The sequence below is a fragment of the Taudactylus pleione genome, unplaced genomic scaffold (genome assembly GCF_031769625.1).
Source record: "Taudactylus pleione unplaced genomic scaffold, aTauple2 ptg000892l, whole genome shotgun sequence".
NCBI classification, from domain to species: Eukaryota; Metazoa; Chordata; class Amphibia; order Anura; family Myobatrachidae; genus Taudactylus; species Taudactylus pleione.
Genome location: NW_028285293.1, coordinates 366,456 through 384,504, shown reverse-complemented (window position 1 = coordinate 384,504; position 18,049 = coordinate 366,456). Strand labels below are relative to the sequence as shown.

The 18,049-nt window shown below is 53.4% G+C and overlaps 1 protein-coding gene across 3 annotated transcripts in view; it reads left to right on the top strand.

The window, feature by feature from the left end:
• Positions 1–18,049, top strand: part of SLC18A2 (solute carrier family 18 member A2) — a 397,553-nt gene that overhangs the window by 320,491 nt on the left and 59,013 nt on the right. For 2 of the 3 annotated variants that reach the window (XM_088459062.1, XM_088459063.1), the window contains 2 exons: positions 4,017–4,068; positions 6,649–6,712. The exons of the other annotated variant lie outside the window; for it this stretch is intronic. In XM_088459062.1, the coding sequence (XP_088315188.1) occupies positions 4,017–4,068; positions 6,649–6,712 (116 nt within the window). The remainder of the gene's footprint in view (positions 1–4,016; positions 4,069–6,648; positions 6,713–18,049) is intronic. 3 annotated transcript variants of the gene reach the window in all.

Here is an 18,049-nt window from a genome sequence, read left to right as displayed (position 1 = left end):
ATATATGAGGACACATCTGTATGTACAGCTGTTACATGCATACTGGTGAAGGAATGGCTCTTGAGCAGAGCAGAGTTCTATACAACTCAGCAGCCAGTGAGTGAGTGCTGCTAATTGGTAGCAGTGTAATGATGCTAGTACAGCTTTTATATGCAGGTATTCACTGGGGTCTCTTACAACCTAAGCTGAGACTTATGTCTCCCACCATGTCACTCTACATAGCAAAAACAAGATGGCCCCTGTACATGCTCAGTAGTGATCATGACGACCATCTTGGGACAGGGCATGAAGCCTACCTGGAGAACTGTGATTTTGGTATCTGAATATCTTGATATTCATGGACTGCAAAGTTTACAAATTCCTCCTCATACCTCTTAGGTGGTTTTACAATATTTGACTTTGCATAAGTCCTCTGCTGTGGTTGAACTTTCTCACATACACTATATGCTCAGTCCACATACTTGCTCTGCATATCGGCTTCCAACTTTTCTTCAATTTTTTTTTATTTTTAAAGATAACATTTTGGGATTTTAAATTATTTGTAGTATTTGGAATCCACAATCTGTAACCTTTACTCTCATGGCAGTGGCCAAGCATGATGCACTTTACTGACTTTTACTCCATCTTGCTGCTTTTATCTTTTAATGTATGCACATAGGGCCTGATTCAGAGCTGCTCGCTAATTGCGAGCACACCTTCTGAATCAGGACGGGGAGTATTTTTTTAAATTTTAGTTTCCTACCCGCTCGCTAGGCTGTGGGTGCCCACCCACAGCTAGTTTGAGTGTGCAGGAGATGGTCGTGATGATCATGACCATCGGCATTGCGAGGAGACCCTAAGGTAGGGTCTCGGCACTCGCAATGCCGAGTGGACTTCCAGCTCTGTTAGAGCCAGAAGTCCACTACTGACATCACAAGTGATGTCAGTAGTGACGCCCAGAAATGGGAGGTATTCATTCGGGAACGCCTCCATTTGTTCAGCCTCCCCCCTACAAAACGGGGCGAGCTGTTGATCAACATCGACAGCCACCCCGTTTTGCTGCGAGCTCCGGAGCAAGTAAAGGTCTCACTCGCTATGGGGCTCACGCACGCAGAGCGTGCGCACTGGGCCACCATCGACCTGCTTGCAAGTGGGTCTGAATCAGGCCCATAGGTTGTACTTTAAAAATTTTCTGAGATTTATTACACTTAATTTTCTCATTGGCCATGCTTCAATAGGTGTATTGTCCTTTAGTGCAACTGTAGGAGAACTGTTCTTGGGATTGACTGCTGTGGACACGACCTGTGTCCTTTAGCATGCATATTATTCTCTTCACTAGTGTACTGTTTGCTCAGTCACTACTAATGATTTGCTCAGGAGTATAGGCAATGGTAAATTAATGCTCTTATCCACATTTTCTTAAGAAGTTTAACTTCGCTGTTGAGATATTCTCCACCATTTTCTACAGGTCTCTTTTAATCTGCATTTTTTTTCACAAGGGGGGTGTATAGTGACTGTGGTAGATGTCAGGGGCAGATGTGTGACACTGGGGGGGTGTATAGTGACTGTGGTAGATGCTGGGGGCAGATGTGACACTGGGGGTGTATAGTGACTGTGGTAGATGCTGGGGGCAGATGTGTGACACTGGGGGGTGTATAGTGACTGGGGTAGATGCTGGGGGCAGATGTGTGACAGCGGGGGGTGTATAGTGACTGTGGTAGATGCTGAGGGCAGATGTGTGACACTGGGGGGTGTATAGTGACTGTGGTAGATGCTGGGGGCAGATGTGTGACACTGGGGGGGTGTATAGTGACTGTGATAGATGCTGGGGGGCAGATGTGTGACACTGGGGGTGTATAGTGACTGTGGTAGATGCTGGGGGCAGATGTGTGACACTGGGGGGGTGTATAGTGACTGGTAGATGTCACAGGCAGATGTGTGACACTGGGGGGTGTATAGTGACTGTGGTAGATGCTGGGGGCAGATATGTGACACTGGGGGGTATAGTGACTGTGGTAGATGCTGGGGGCAGATATGTGACACTGGGGGGTATAGTGACTGTGGTAGATGCTGGGGGCAGATGTGTGACACTGGGGGGGTGTATAGTGACTGTGGTAGATGCGGGGGCAGATGTGTGACACTGGGGGGGGGTATAGTGACTGTGGTAGATGCTGGGGGCAGATGTGTGACACTGGGGGGTGTATAGTGACTGTGGTAGATGCTGGGGGCAGATGTGTGACACTGGGGGGGTGTATAGTGACTGTGGTAGATGCTGGGGCAGATGTGTGACACTGGGGGGGTATAGTGACTGTGGTAGATGCTGGGGGCAGATGTGTGACACTGGGTGACTGTGGTAGATGCTGGGGGCAGATGTGTGACACTGGGGGGTGTATAGTGACTGTGGTAGATGCTGGGGGCAGATGTGTGACACTGGGGGGTGTATAGTGACTGTGGTAGATGCCGGAGGCAGATATGTGACACTGGGGGGTCTATAGTGACTGTGGTAGATGCTGGGGGTAGATGTGTGACACTGGGGGGTGTATAGTGACCGTGGTAGATGCTGGGGGCAGATGTGTGACACTGGGGGGGGTATAGTGACTGTGGTAGATGCTGGGGGCAGATTTGTGACACTGGGGGGTGTATAGTGACTGTGGTAGATGCTGGGGGCAGATGTGTGACACTGGGGGGTATAGTGACTGTGGTAGATGCTGGGGGCAGATGTGTGACACTGGGGGTGTATAGTGACTGTGGTAGATGTCAGGGGCAGATGTGTGACACTGGGGGGTGTATAGTGACTGTGGTAGATGTCAGGGGCAGATGTGTGACAAAGGGGGGGTATAGTGACTGTGGTAGATGCTGGGGGCAGATGTGTGACACTGGGGGGGTGTATAATGACTGTGGTAGATGCTGGGGGCAGATTTGTGATACTCGGGGGGTGTATAGTGACTGTGGTAGATGCTGGGGGCAGATGTGTGACACTGGGGGGGTGTATAGTGACTGTGGTAGATGTCAGGGGCAGATGTGTGACAAAGGGGGGGTATAGTGACTGTGGTAGATGCTGGGGGCAGATGTGTGACACTGGGGGGGGTGTATAGTGACTGTGGTAGATGTTGGGGGCAGATGTGTGACACTGGGGGGGTGTATAATGACTGTGGTAGATGCTGGGGGCAGATTTGTGATACTCGGGGGGTGTATAGTGACTGTGGTAGATGCTGGGGGCAGATGTGTGACACTGGGGGGGTGTATAGTGACTGTGGTAGATGCTGGGGGCAGATGTGTGACACTGGGGGTCTATAGTGACTGTGGTAGATGCTGGGGGCAGATGTGTGACACTGGGGGGGTGTATAGTGACTGTGGTAGATGCTGTGGGCAGATGTGTGACACTGGGGGGGTGTATAGTGACTGTGGTAGATGCTGGGGGCAGATATGTGACACTGGGGGGTATAGTGACTGTGGTAGATGCTGGGGGCAGATGTGTGACACTGGGGGGTGTATAGTGACTGTTGTAGATGCTGGGGGCAGATATGTGACACTGGGGGGTGTATAGTGACTGTGGTAGATGCTGGGGGCAGATGGGTGACACTGGGGGGGTCTATAGTGACTGTGGTAGATGCTGGGGGCAGTTGTATGACACTGGGGGGTGTATAGTGACTGTGGTAGATGCTGGGGGCAGATGCGTTACACTGGGGGTGTATAATGACTGTATTAGATGCCAGGGGCAGATGTCTGAGACTAGGGCTAGAGTTGTTACCCCTGTGGGGGTATATAGTGATGTCGGGGCTGGTGTATGACACTATGGGCTAGAGTTGTTACCCCTGGGGGGGTATATAGTGATGTCGGGGCAGATGTATGACACTATGGGCTAGAGTTGTTACCCCTGAGGGGGGTATATAGTGATGTCGGGGCCGATGTATGACACTATGGGCTAGAGTTGTTACCCCTGAGGGGGGTATATAGTGATGTTGGGGGCAGATGTATGACACTATGTGCGGGGAATACAAGACCTTGGTTGATTTATATGTTCTTGTCCTTTCCAGGTGGCTCTGTGCCTTCATTGGGATGATATTGGTGGGAATTAGCATCATATGTGTAAGTGGAAGAACACGTGTTTGTGTATATAGACATGTATGTACATATACTGTATGAGTCTGTCTCACCTATTGCACAGATGAATTGCCTGACACCTGCGAGCAGAAGCTGCAATAGCACTGTGTAACGCAGATCATTAGCGAAGGCTTTTGTGAGGTTGTTGGTTTTAAATGTAATTTAGGTCCAAAAACTTCATTACACAATATATAAAATAATGTCCTATTCTCTGTATAGTGTGTAATATGTATCTGTCTGTGTGATAACATATTTTAATACACAGAGCAGCATGACATTTATTCAGAATTACCCAAGGGGGATTACAAATGTCCACAGTCGCATTTCAGCTACAGTTATAATTCATATCCACATCCTGGCATCACCCCAGGCATCCTCTCTACCCCTCCCCACATCCCATCATCACCCCAGGCATCCTCTCTACCCCTCCCCACATCCCATCATCACCCCAGGCATCCTCTCTACCCCTCCCCACATCCCATCATCACCCCAGGCATCCTCTCTACCCCTCCCCACATCCCATCATCACCTCAGGCATCCTCTCTAACCCTCCCCACATCCCATCATCACCCCAGGCATCCTCTCTACCCCTCCCCACATCCCATCATCACCCCAGCATCCTCTCTACCCCTCCCCACATCCCATAATCACCCCAGGCATCCTCTCTACCCCTCCCCACATCCCATCATCACCCCAGGCATCCTCTCTACCCCTCCCCACATCCCATCATCACCTCAGGCATCCTCTCTAACCCTCCCCACATCCCATCATCACCCCAGCATCCTCTCTACCCCTCCCCACATCCCATCATCACCCCAGCATCCTCTCTACCCCTCCCCACATCCCATAATCACCCCAGGCATCCTCTCTACCCCTCCCCACATCCCATCATCACCTCAGGCATCCTCTCTAACCCTCCCCACATCCCATCATCACCCCAGCATCCTCTCTACCCCTCCCCACATCCCATCATCACCCCAGCATCCTCTCTACCCCTCCCCACATCCCATCATCACCCCAGCATCCTCTCTACCCCTCCCCACATCCCATCATCACCCCAGGCATCCTCTCTACCCCTCCCCACATCCCATCATCACCTCAGGCATCCTCTCTAACCCTCCCCACATCCCATCATCACCCCAGCATCCTCTCTACCCCTCCCCACATCCCATCATCACCCCAGGCATCCTCTCTACCCCTCCCCACATCCCATCATCACCTCAGGCATCCTCTCTAACCCTCCCCACATCCCATCATCACCCCAGCATCCTCTCTACCCCTCCCCACATCCCATCATCACCCCAGCATCCTCTCTATCCCTCCCCACATCCCATACTCACCCCAGGCATCCTCTCTACCCCTCCCCACATCCCATCATCACCCCAGGCATCCTCTCTACCCCTCCCCACATCCCATCATCACCCCAGGCAGCCTCTCTAACCCTCCCCACATCCCATCATCACCCCAGGCAGCCTCTCTAACCCTCCCCACATCCCATCATCACCTCAGGCATCCTCTCTAACCCTCCCCACATCCCATCATCACCCCAGCATCCTCTCTAACCCTCCCCACATCCCATCATCACCCCAGCATCCTCTCTACCCCTCCCCACATCCCATCATCACCCCAGCATCCTCTCTATCCCTCCCCACATCCCATCATCACCCCAGCATCCTCTCTATCCCTCCCCACATCCCATAATCACCCCAGGCATCCTCTCTACCCCTCCCCACATCCCATCATCACCCCAGCATCCTCTCTACCCCTCCCCACATCCCATAATCACCCCAGGCATCCTCTCTACCCCTCCCCACATCCCATCATCACCCCAGGCAGCCTTTCTACCCCTCCCCACATCCCATCATCACTCCAGGCAGCCTCTCTACCCCTCCCCACATCCCATCATCACCCCAGCATCCTCTCTACCCCTCCCCACATCCTATCATCACACCAGGCAGCCTATCTACCCCTCCCCACATTCCATCAGCACCTCAGGCTTCCTCTCTACCCCTCCCCACATCCTATCATCACCCCAGGCAGCCTCTCTACCCCTCCTCACATCCCATCATCCTCTTTACCCCTCCCCACATCCCATCATCACCCCAGACAGCCTCTATATGCAAAATGAGGTAGCCCCTGATATCAGCAGAGGACAACAGACTGTAATACAGTTGTCTGCCAGGACGATATCTGGGCTACACTTATCTGTGAGTGTTCAGCCTGGTAACAATATCTTCCTGGCATTAGACACAGCACCAGGGGGGATCTGTAGTCCTGGGTCTGTACAATCATTTAATCTGGAAACAAGTCCCTGTGAATTGGTGAATGAATGAGAAGAATTGGGGACTTCTATAGGGAATGATTGACTTGTGGTGCCAGCTGCCTGCAGGCCGGACAGTATTAATGAGAGGATCTGCTAAGCTTCATTCCGCTCACTGACCACTTATATATAATAGCATAGATCGTTATAATTATCACACAGATGGGACCATCTAACAGGAAATCTTTACATAATTATAATGAAACCTTTAACTTCTAAATCTTGTGTCTTATATTCAAATTCAGGTGCCATTCGCTAGTGATATCTATGGCTTAATAGCGCCAAATTTTGGAGTGGGGTTTGCGATTGGTAAGTTCTATAATGCACAATACATTGGAATATAGTCATTTCCTGTACATGGATTATTCTCCATCACTGATAATGAATGTGGAGCTTGTATATAGGTAGAGTGTAAGTCCCACTGTATAACTTCCTACAGATGTGCCCGTTACATTGTGGCTGATCGCACCACAAACGTGCGCACACATCGGGCCATGCGATTCCCTGAACCTTTATATGCTATGGAGCACACTGCGATTGCACCATGCATTCCTATGGAGGCGCATATGCATTGCACGTATCCGCTCGCAGGCATGCATCTCGTGCTATGCGTGGCGTGATTTGCTGCGCCAGTGTCAAGGATATAGCTGGGCATATCTGTATCTACAATCCACTAGCTTCCTTTAGCTTAGAACCCATGGGCAAGCTGTGTGCTGCATGTCTGTGTGTGCTGCGTGTCTGTGTGCTGCATGTCTGTGTGATGTGTATGCTACGTGTCTGTGTGCTGTGTCTGTGCGTGCTGCGTGTCTGTGTGATGTGTGTGCTGCGTGTCTGTGTGATGTGTGTGCTGTGTGTCTGTGTGATGTGTATGCTGAGTGTCAGTGTGTGCTGCAAGTCTGTGTGATGTGTGTGCTGCGTGTCTGTGTGATGTGTGTGCTGCGTGTCTGTGTGATGTGTGTGCTGCGTGTCTGTGCGCTGCGTGTCTGTGTGTGCAGCATGTCTGTGTGCGCTGCTTGTGCTGTATGTCTGTGTGTGCTGCGTGTCTGTGTGATGTGTGTGCTGCATGTCTGTGTGTGCTGTGTGTCTGTGTGCGCTGCTTGTGCTGCGTTTCTGTGTGTGCAGCTTGTCTGTGTGCTGCATGTCTGTGTGATGTGTGCTGCTTGTATGTGTGTGCTGCGTGTCTGTGTGCTGTGTATGCTGCATGTCTGTGTGTGCTGCGTGTCTGTGTGCTGCATGTCTGTGTGATGTGTATGCTACGTGTCTGTGTGCTGTGTCTGTGCGTGCTGCGTGTCTGTGTGATGTGTGTGCTGCGTGTCTGTGTGATGTGTATGCTGAGTGTCAGTGTGTGCTGCAAGTCTGTGTGATGTGTGTGCTGCGTGTCTGTGTGATGTGTGTGCTGCGTGTCTGTGTGATGTGTGTGCTGCGTGTCTGTGCGCTGCGTGTCTGTGTGTGCAGCATGTCTGTGTGCGCTGCTTGTGCTGTATGTCTGTGTGTGCTGCGTGTCTGTGTGATGTGTGTGCTGCATGTCTGTGTGTGCTGTGTGTCTGTGTGCGCTGCTTGTGCTGCGTTTCTGTGTGTGCAGCTTGTCTGTGTGCTGCATGTCTGTGTGATGTGTGCTGCTTGTATGTGTGTGCTGCGTGTCTGTGTGCTGTGTATGCTGCATGTCTGTGTGCTGCGTGTCTGTGTGATGTGTGTGCTGCATGTCTGTGTGTGCTGTGTGTCTGTGTGCGCTGCTTGTGCTGCGTGTCTGTGTGTGCTGCATGTCTGTGTGCTGCAAGTCTGTGTGATGTGTGTGCTGCGTGTCTGTGTGATGTGTGTGCTGCGTGTCAGTGTGATGTGTGTGCTGCGTGTCTGTGTGCTGTGTATGCTGCATGTCTGTGTGCTGCGTGTCTGTGTGATGTGTGTGCTGCATGTCTGTGTGTGCTGTGTGTCTGTGTGCGCTGCTTGTGCTGCGTGTGCTGCATGTCTGTGTGCTGCATGTCAGTGTGATGTGTGTGCTGCGTGTCAGTGTGATGTGTATGCTGCGTGTCTATGTGCTGTGTATGCCAAGTGTCTGTGTGATGTGTGTGCAGCATGTCTGTGTGCGCTGCTTGTGCTGTATGTCTGTGTGTGCTGCGTGTCTGTGTGATGTGTGTGTTGCATGTCTGTGTGTGCTGTGTGTCTGTGTGCGCTGCTTGTGCTGCGTTTCTGTGTGTGCAGCATGTCTGTGTGCTGCATGTCTGTGTGATGTGTGCTGTTTGTATGTGTGTGCTGCGTGTCAGTGTGATGTGTGTGCTGCGTGTCTGTGTGCTGTGTATGCTGCATGTCTGTGTGCTGCGTGTCTGTGTGATGTGTGTGCTGCGTGTCTGTGTGTGCTGCATGTCTGTGTGCTGCATGTCTGTGTGATGTGTGTGCTGCATGTCTGTGTGATGTGTATGCTGCGTGTCTGTGTGCGCTGCTTCTCTGTGCGCTGCTTGTGCTGCTTGTCTGTGTGTGCTGCAAGTCTGTGTGCTGTGTATGCTGCGTGTCTGTGTGCTGCGTGTGCTGCGTGTCTGTGTGATGTGTGTGCTGCGTGTCTGTGCGCTGCTTGTTCTGCTTGTCTGTGTGTGCTGCAAGTCTGTGTGCTGTGTATGCTGCATGTCTGTGTGCTGCGTGTCTGTGTGTTGTGTATGCTGCATGTCTGTGTGCTGCGTGTCTGTGTGATGTGTATGCTGCGTGTCTGTGTGCGCTGCTTGTGCTGCGTGTCTGTGCGCTGCTTGTGCTGCGTGTCTGTGTGTGCTGCAAGTCTGTGTGCTGTGTGTGCTGCATGTCTGTGTGCTGCGTGTCTGTGTGTTGTGTATGCTGCATGTCTGTGTGCTGCCTGTCTGTGTGTGCTGCAAGTCTGTGTATGCTGCATGTCTGTGTGCTGTGTGATGTGTGTGCTGCATATCTGTTATGTGTATGCTGCGTGACTGTGTGATGTGTGTGCTGCTTGTCTGTGTGATGTGTATGCTGAATGTCTGTGATGTGTGTGCTGCTTGTCTGTGTGCTGCAAATGCAGCGTGTCTGTGTGCGCTGCTTTGCTGCGTGTCTGTGTGCGCTGCTTTGCTGCGTGTCTGTGTGCGCTGCGTGTCTGTGTGATGTGTGCGCTGCGTGTCTGTGTGATGTGTGTGCTGCGTGTCTGTGTGATGTGTGTGCTGCGTGTCTGTGCGCTGCTTGTGCTGCATGTCTGTGTGTGCTGCGTTTCCGTGTGTGCTGCGTGTCTGTGTGCGCTGCTTGTGCTGCGTGTCTGTGTGATGTGTTTGCTGCGTGTCTGTGTGCGCTGCTTGTGCTGCTTGTCTGTGTGTGCTGCATGTCTGTGTGATGTGTGCTGCGTGTCTGTGTGTGCTGCGTGTCTGTGTGTGCTGCGTGTCTGTGTGTGCTGCATGTCTGTGTGTGCTGCATGTCTGTGTGGTGTGTGCTGCGTGTCTGTGTGATGCGTGTGCTGCGTGTCTGTGTGCTGTGTATGCTGCGTGTCTGTGTGTGTGTGCTGCGTGTCTGTGTGCGCTGCTTGTGCTGCGTGTCTGTGTGTGCTGCGTGTCTGTGTGATGTGTTTGCTGCGTGTCTGTGTGATGTGTGTGCTGCGTGTCTGTGTGATGTGTGTGCTGCGTGTCGGTGTGATGTGTGTGCTGCGTGTCGGTGTGATGTGTGTGCTGCGTGTCTGTGTGCTGTGTATGCTGCATGTCTGTGTGCGCTGCTTGTCTGTGTGTGCTGCAAGTCTGTGTGCTGTGTATGCTGCGTGTCTGTGTGCTGCATGTCTGTATGCTGCATGTCTGTGTGCGCTGCTTGTGCTGCTTGTCTGTGTGTGCTGCAAGTCTGTGTGTGCTGCGTTTCTGTGTGTATTGCGTGTCTGTGTGTGCTGCGTGTCTGTGTGTGCTGCGTGTCTGTGTGTGTTGCGTGTCTGTGTGTGCTGCGTGTCTGTGTGTGCTGCGTGTGCTGCATGTGTGCTGTGTGTGCTGCTTGTGCTGCGTGTCTGTGTGTGCTGCGTGTCTGTGTGTGCTGCGTGTCTGTGTGTGCTGCGTGTCTGTGTGTGCTGCGTGTCTGAGATGTGTGTGCTGCGTGTCTGAGATGTGTGTGCTGCGTGTCTGTGTGCCCTGCTTGTGCTGCGTGTCTGTGTGATGTGTTTGCTGCGTGTCTGTGTGATGTGTGTGCTACGTGTCTGTGTGATGTGTATGCTGCGTGTCTGTGTGATGTGTGTGCTGCATATCTGTTATGTGTGTGCTGCGTGTCTGTGTGATGTGTGTGCTGCGTGTCTGTGTGATGTGTGTGCTGCGTGTCTGTGTGATGTGTGTGCTGCGTGTCTGTGTGATGTGTGTGCTGCGTGTCTGTGTGCTGTGTATGCTGCGTGTCTGTGCACTGCTTGTGCTGCGTGTCTGTGTGCTGCATGTCTGTGTGTGCTGCGTGTCTGTGTGATGTGTATGCTGCGTGTCTGTGTGCTGTGTATGCTGCGTGTCTGTGCGCTGCTTGTGCTGCGTGTCTGTGTGCTGCATGTCTGTGTGCTGCGTGTCTGTGTGTGCTGCGTGTCTGTGTGATGTGTGTTCTGCTTGTCTGTGTGCTGCATATGCTGCGTGTCTGTGTGCGCTGCTTGTGCTGCGTGTCTGTGTGCTGCGTGTCTGTGTGATGTGTGTGCTGCGTGTCTGTGTGATGTGTGTGCTGCGTGTCTGAGATGTGTGTGCTGCGTGTCTGCGTGCGCTGCGTGTCTGCGTGTGCTGCATGTCTGTGTGCTGCGTATGCTACGTGTCTGTGTGATGTGTGTGCTGCGTGTCTGTGTGATGTGTGTGCTGCGTGTCTGTGTGATGTGTGTGCTGCGTGTCTGTGTGATGTGTGTGCTGCGTGTCTGTGTGATGCGTGTGCTGCGTGTCTGTGTGATGCGTGTGCTGCGTGTCTGTGTGATGTGTGTGCTGCTTGTCTGTGTGATGTGTGTGCTGTTTGTCTGTGTGCTGCATATGCTGCGTGTCTGTGTGGGCTGCTTGTGCTGCGTGTCTGTGTGCTGCGTGTCTGTGTGATGTGTGTGCTGCGTGTCTGTGTGATGTGTGTGCTGCGTGTCTGTGTGCGCTGCTTGTGCTGCATGTCTGTGTGCTGCGTGTCTGTGTGCTGCGTGTCTGTGTGTGCTGCGTGTCTTTGTGATGTGTATGCTGCGTGTCTGTGTGATGTGTGTGCTGCGTGTCTGTGTGCTGTGTGTGCTGCGTGTCTGTATGCGCTGCATGTCTGTGTGCTGCGTGTCTGTGTGCGCTGCTTGTGCTGCCTGTCTGCATGTGCTGCATGTCTGTTTGTGCTGCGTATGCTGCATGTCTGTGTGTGCTGCGTATGCTACGTGTCTGTGTGATGTGTGTGCTGCGTGTCTGTGTGATGTGTGTGCTGCGTGTCTGTGTGATGCGTGTGCTGCGTGTCTGTGTGATGCGAGTGCTGCGTGTCTGTGTGATGCGTGTGCTGCGTGTCTGTGTGCTGTGTATGCTGCGTGTCTGTGCGCTGCGTGTCTGTGTGTGCTGCTTGTGCTGCGTGTCTGTGTGATGTGTGTGCTGCTTTTCTGTGTGCTGCATATGCTGCGTGTCTGTGTCCGCTGCTTGTGCTGCGTGTCTGTGTGCTGCGTGTCTGTGTATGCTGCGTGTCTGTGTGCGCTGCTTGTGCTGCGTGTCTGTGTGTGCTGCATGTCTGTGTGATGTGTGCTGCGTGTCTGTGTGTGCTGCATGTCTGTGTGATGTGTGTGCTGCGTGTCTGTGTGATGCGTGTGCTGCGTGTCTGTGTGCTGTGTATGCTGCGTGTCTGTGTGTGCTGCATGTCTGTGATGTGTGTGCTGCTTGTCTGTGTGATGTGTGTTCTGCTTGTCTGTGTGATGTGTATGCTGCATGTCTGTGATGTGTGTGCTGCGTGTCTGTGTGCTGCTTGTCTGTGTGTGCTGCGTGTCTGTGTGATGTGTGTGCTGCGTGTCTGTGTGATGTGTGTGCTGCGTGTCTGTGTGATGTGTGTGCTGCGTGTCTGTGTGATGTGTGTGCTGCATGTCTGTGATGTGTGTGCTGCTTGTCTGTGTGCTGCATATGCTGCGTGTCTGTGTGATGTGTGTGCTGCGTGTCTGTGTGCGCTGCTTGTGCTGCTTGTCTGTGTGTGCTGCAAGTCTGTGTGCTGTGTATGCTGCGTGTCTGTGTGCTGTGTGTGCTGCGTGTCTGTGTGATGTGTGTGCTGCGTGTCTGTGTGATGTGTGTGCTGCGTGTCTGTGTGTGCTGCGTGTCTGTGTGTGCTGCGTGTCTGTGTGCTGCGTGTTTGTGTGATGTGTGTGCTGCGTGTCTGTGTATGCTGCGTGTCTGTGTGCGCTGCTTGTGCTGCGTGTCTGTGTGCGCTGCATGTCTGTGTGATGTGTGCTGCGTGTCTGTGTGTGCTGCATGTCTGTGTGATGCATGTGCTGCGTGTCTGTGTGATGCGTGTGCTGCGTGTCTGTGTGCTGCGTGTCTGTGTGATGTGTGTGCTGCGTGTCTGTGTGATGCGTGTGCTGCTTGTCTGTGTGCTGCATATGCTGCGTGTCTGTGTGCGCTGCTTGTGCTGCGTGTCTGTGTGATGTGTGTGCTGCATGTCTGTGTGATGTGTGCGCTGCTTGTCTGTGTGCTGCATATGCTGCGTGTCTGTGTGATGTGTGTGCTGCGTGTCTGTGTGCGCTGCTTGTGCTGCTTGTCTGTGTGTGCTGCAAGTCTGTGTGCTGTGTATGCTGCGTGTCTGTGTGCTGTGTGTGCTGCGTGTCTGTGTGATGTGTGTGCTGCGTGTCTGTGTGATGTGTGTGCTGCGTGTCTGTGTGATGTGTGTGCTGCGTGTCTGTGTGATGTGTGTGCTGCGTGTCTGTGTGTGCTGCGTGTCTGTGTGTGCTGCGTGTCTGTGTGTGCTGCGTGTCTGTGTGTGCTGCGTGTCTGTGTGCTGCGTGTTTGTGTGATGTGTGTGCTGCGTGTCTGTGTATGCTGCGTGTCTGTGTGCGCTGCTTGTGCTGCGTGTCTGTGTGCGCTGCATGTCTGTGTGATGTGTGCTGCGTGTCTGTGTGTGCTGCATGTCTGTGTGATGCATGTGCTGCGTGTCTGTGTGATGCGTGTGCTGCGTGTCTGTGTGCTGCGTGTCTGTGTGATGTGTGTGCTGCGTGTCTGTGTGATGCGTGTGCTGCTTGTCTGTGTGCTGCATATGCTGCGTGTCTGTGTGCGCTGCTTGTGCTGCGTGTCTGTGTGATGTGTGTGCTGCATGTCTGTGTGATGTGTGTGCTGCTTGTCTGTGTGCTGCATATGCTGCGTGTCTGTGTGATGTGTGTGCTGCATGTCTGTGTGCGCTGCTTGTGCTGCTTGTCTGTGTGTGCTGCAAGTCTGTGTGCTGCGTATGCTGCGTGTCTGTGTGCTGTGTATGCTGCATGTCTTTGTGATGCCTGTGCTGCGTGTCTGTGTGCTGTGTATGCTGCGTGTCTGTGTGCTGCGTGTCTGTGTGATGTGTGTGCTGCGTGTCTGTGTGATGTGTGTGCTGCGTGTCTGTGTGATGTGTGTGCTGCGTGTCTGTGTGATGTGTGTGCTGCGTGTCTGTGTGTGCTGCGTGTCTGTGTGCTGCGTGTTTGTGTGATGTGTGTGCTGCGTGTCTGTGTGTGCTGCGTGTCTGTGTGCGCTGCTTGTGCTGCGTGTCTGTGTGCGCTGCTTGTGCTGCGTGTCTGTGTGATGTGTGTGCTGCATGTCTGTGTGATGTGTGTGCTGCTTGTCTGTGTGCTGCATATGCTGCGTGTCTGTGTGATGTGTGTGCTGCATGTCTGTGTGCGCTGCTTGTGCTGCTTGTCTGTGTGTGCTGCAAGTCTGTGTGCTGCGTATGCTGCGTGTCTGTGTGCTGTGTATGCTGCATGTCTTTGTGATGTGTGTGCTGCGTGTCTATGTGCTCTGCTTGTGCTGCTTGTCTGTGTGTGCTGCAAGTCTGTGTGCTGTGTATGCTGCATGTCTGTGTGCTGCGTGTCTGTGTGCACTGCTTGTGCTGCAGGTCTGTGTGCTGTGTGTGCTGCGTATGCTGCGTGTCTGTGTGCGCTGCATATCTGTTGTGTATGCTGCGTGTCTGTGTGATGCGTGTGCTGCGTGTCTGTGTATGCTGCGTGTCTGTGTGTGCTGCTTGTGCTGTGTGTCTGTGTGTGCTGCGTGTCTGTGTGATGTGTGTGCTGCAAGTCTGTGTGCTGTGTATGTTGCATGTCTGTGTGCTTCTTGTCTGTGTGCGCTGCTTGTGCTGCGTGTCTGTGTGCGCTGCTTGTGCTGCATGTCTGTGTGCTGCGTCTGTGTGCTGTGTATGCTGCGTGTCTGTGTGCGCTGCTTGTCTGTGTATGCTGCGTGTCTGTGTGATGTGTGTGCTGCGTGTGTGTGCGCTGCTTGTGCTGCCTGTCTGTGTGCGCTGCCTGTGCTGCGTGTCTGTGTGATGTGTATGCTGCGTGTCTGTGTGATGTGTGTGCTGTGTGTCTGTGTGATGTGTGTGCTGCGTGTCTGTGTGATGTGTGTGCTGCGTGTCTGTGTGATGTGTGTGCTGCGTGTCTGTGTGATGTGTGTGCTGCGTGTCTGTGTGATGTGTGTGCTGCGTGTCTGTGTGATGTGTGTGCTGCGTGTCTGTGTGATGTGTGTGCTGCTTGTCTGTGTGATGTGTGTGCTGCTTGTCTGTGTGATGTGTGTGCTGCGTGTCTGTGTGATGTGTGTGCTGCTTGTGCTGCATGTCTGTGTGCTGCGTTTGTGTGCGCTGCTTGTGCTGTGTGTCTGTGTGCACTGCTTGTGCTGCAAGTCTGTGTGATGTGTGTCTGTGTGCTGCGTGTCTGTGCTGTGTGTCTGTGTGCGCTGCTTGTGCTGCATGTCTGTGTGCTGTGTGATGTGTGTGCTGCATGTCTGTGTGCTGTGTATGCTGTGTCTGTGTGTGCTGCGTATGCTACGTGTCTGTGTGATGTGTATGCTGCGTGTCTGTGTGATGTGTGTGCTGCATATCTGTTGTGTGTGTGCTGCGTGTCTGTGTGATGTGTGTGCTGCGTGTCTGTGTGATGTGTGTGCTGCGTGTCTGTGCGCTGCTTGTGCTGCGTGTCTGTGTGCTGCATGTCTGTGTGTGATGCTTGTGCTGCGTGTCTGTGTGATGTGTGTGCTGCGTGTCTGTGTGATGCGTGTCTGTATGCGCTGCATGTCTGTGTGCTGCGTGTCTGTGTGCACTGCTTGTGCTGCAAGTCTGTGTGCTGTGTGTCTGTGTGCTGCGTGTCTGTGTGCGCTGCTTGTGCTGCATGTCTGTGTGCTGCGTGTCTGTGTGTGCTGCGTGTCTGTGTGTGCTGCGTGTGTGTGATGTGTGTGCTGCGTGTCTGTGTGATGTGTGTGCTGCGTGTCTGTGTGATGTGTGTGCTGCGTGTCTGTGTGCGCTGTTTGTGCTGCGTGTCTGTGTGCTGCGTGTCTGTGTGTGCTGCTTGTGCTGCATGTCTGTGTGCTGCGTGTCTGTGTGTGCTGCGTGTCTGTGTGTGCTGCGTGTGTGTGATGTGTGTGCTGCGTGTCTGTGTGATGTGTGTGCTGCGTGTCTGTGTGATGTGTGTGCTGCGTGTCTGTGTGCGCTGTTTGTGCTGCGTGTCTGTGTGCTGCGTGTCTGTGTGTGCTGCTTGTCTGTATGCTGCTTGTGCTGCGTGTCTGTGTGTGCTGCAAGTCTGTGTGCTGTGTATGTTGCATGTCTGTGTGCTGCTTGTCTGTGTGCGCTGCTTGTGCTGCGTGTCTGTGTGCGCTGCTTGTGCTGCGTGTCTGTGTGTGCTGCATGTCTGTGTGCTGCGTCTGTGTGCTGTGTATGCTCCGTGTCTGTGTGCGCTGCTTGTCTGTGTATGCTGCGTGTGTGTGCGCTGCTTGTCTGTGTGCGCTGCCTGTGCTGCGTGTCTGTGTGCGCTGCCTGTGCTGCGTGTCTGTGTGATGTGTGTGCTGCGTGTCTGTGTGATGTGTGTGCTGCGTGTCTGTGTGATGTGTGTGCTGCGTGTCTGTGTGATGTGTGTGCTGCGTGTCTGTGTGATGTGTGTGCTGCGTGTCTGTGTGATGTGTGTGCTGCGTGTCTGTGTGATGTGTGTGCTGCGTGTCTGTGTGATGTGTGTGCTGCGTGTCTGTGTGCTGTGTGTGCTGCGTGTCTTTGTGATGTGTGTGCTGCGTGTGTGTGTGCTGCTTGTTCTGCGTGTCTGTGTGTGCTGTGTGTGCTGCGTGTGTGCGCTGCTTGTGCTGTGTGTGTGCTGCGTGTCTGTGTGCTGCTTGTTCTGCGTGTCTGTGTGCTGTGTATGCTGCATGTCTGTGTGCTGCGTGTCTGTGTGATGTGTGAGCTGCGTGTCTGTGTGATGTGTGTGCTGCGTGTCTGTGTGATGTGTGTGCTGTGTGTCTGTGTGCTGTGTGTCTGTGTGCGCTGCTTGTGCTGCAAGTCTGTGAGCTGTGTGATGTGTGTGCTGCATATCTGTGATGCGTCTGCTGCGTGTCTGTGTGATGCGTGTGATGCGTGTGCTGCGTGTCTGTGTGTGCTGCTTGTGCTGCGTGTCTGTGTGTGTTGCGTGTCTGTGTGAGAGTGCGTGTCTGTGTTATGTGTATGCTGCGTGTCTGTGTGCTGCGTATGCTGCGTGTCTGTGTGCGCTGCTTGTGCTGCGTGTCTGTGTGCGCTGCTTGTGCTGCGTGTCTGTGTGCGCTGCTTGTGCTGCGTGTCTGTGTGCGCTGCGTGTCTGTGTGATGTGTGTGCTGCGTGTGTGCGCTGCTTGTGCTGCATGTCTGTGTGCTGCTTGTCTGTGTGCGCTGCTTGTGCTGCGTGTCTGTGTGCGCTGCTTGTGCTGCGTGTCTGTGTGTGCTGCATGTCTGTGTGCTGCGTGTCTGTGTTTTGTGTGTGCTGCGTGTCTGTGTGATGTGTGTGCTGCGTGTCTGTGTGATGTGTGTGCTGCGTGTCTGATGTGTGTGCTGTGTGTCTGTGTGCGCTGCTTGTGCTGCATGTCTGTGTATGCTGCGTGTCTGTGTGATGTGTGTGCTGCATGTCTGTGTGATGTGTGTGCTGCGTGTCTGTGTGCTGCATGTCTGTGTGCTGTGTGATGTGTGTGCCGCATATCTGTGATGCGTGTGCTGCGTGTCTGTGTGCTGCGTGTCTGTGTATGCTGCATGACTGTGTGCTGCGTGTCTGTGAATTCTGCATGTCTGTGAATGCTGCATGTCTGCGTGCTGCATGTCTGCGTGCTGCATGTCTGCGTGCTGCATGTCTGTATGTGCTGCATGTCTGTGAGCTGCGTGTCTGTGTGCACTGCTTGTGCTGCAAGTCTGTTATGTGTATGCTGCGTGTCTGTGTGATGTGTGTGCTGCGTGTCTATGTGATGTGCGTGTGCTGTGTGTGCTGCATGTCTGTGCGCTGTTTGTGCTGCGTGTCTGTGTGCTGCGTGTCTGTGTGTGCTGCTTGTGCTGCGTGTCTGTGTGCGCTGTGTGTGCTGCGTGTCTGTGTGCTGCGTGTGCTGCGTGTCTGTGTTATGTGTATGCTGCGTGTCTGTTGCGTGTCTGTGTGCGCTGCTTGTCTGTGTATGCTGCGTGTCTGTGTGATGTGTGTGTGCTGCTTTTGTTTGTGATGTGTGTGCGCTGCTTGTGCTGCGTGTGTGTGCGCTGCTTGTGCTGCGTGTCTGTGTGTGCTGCGTGTCTGTGCTGCGTGTCTGTATGC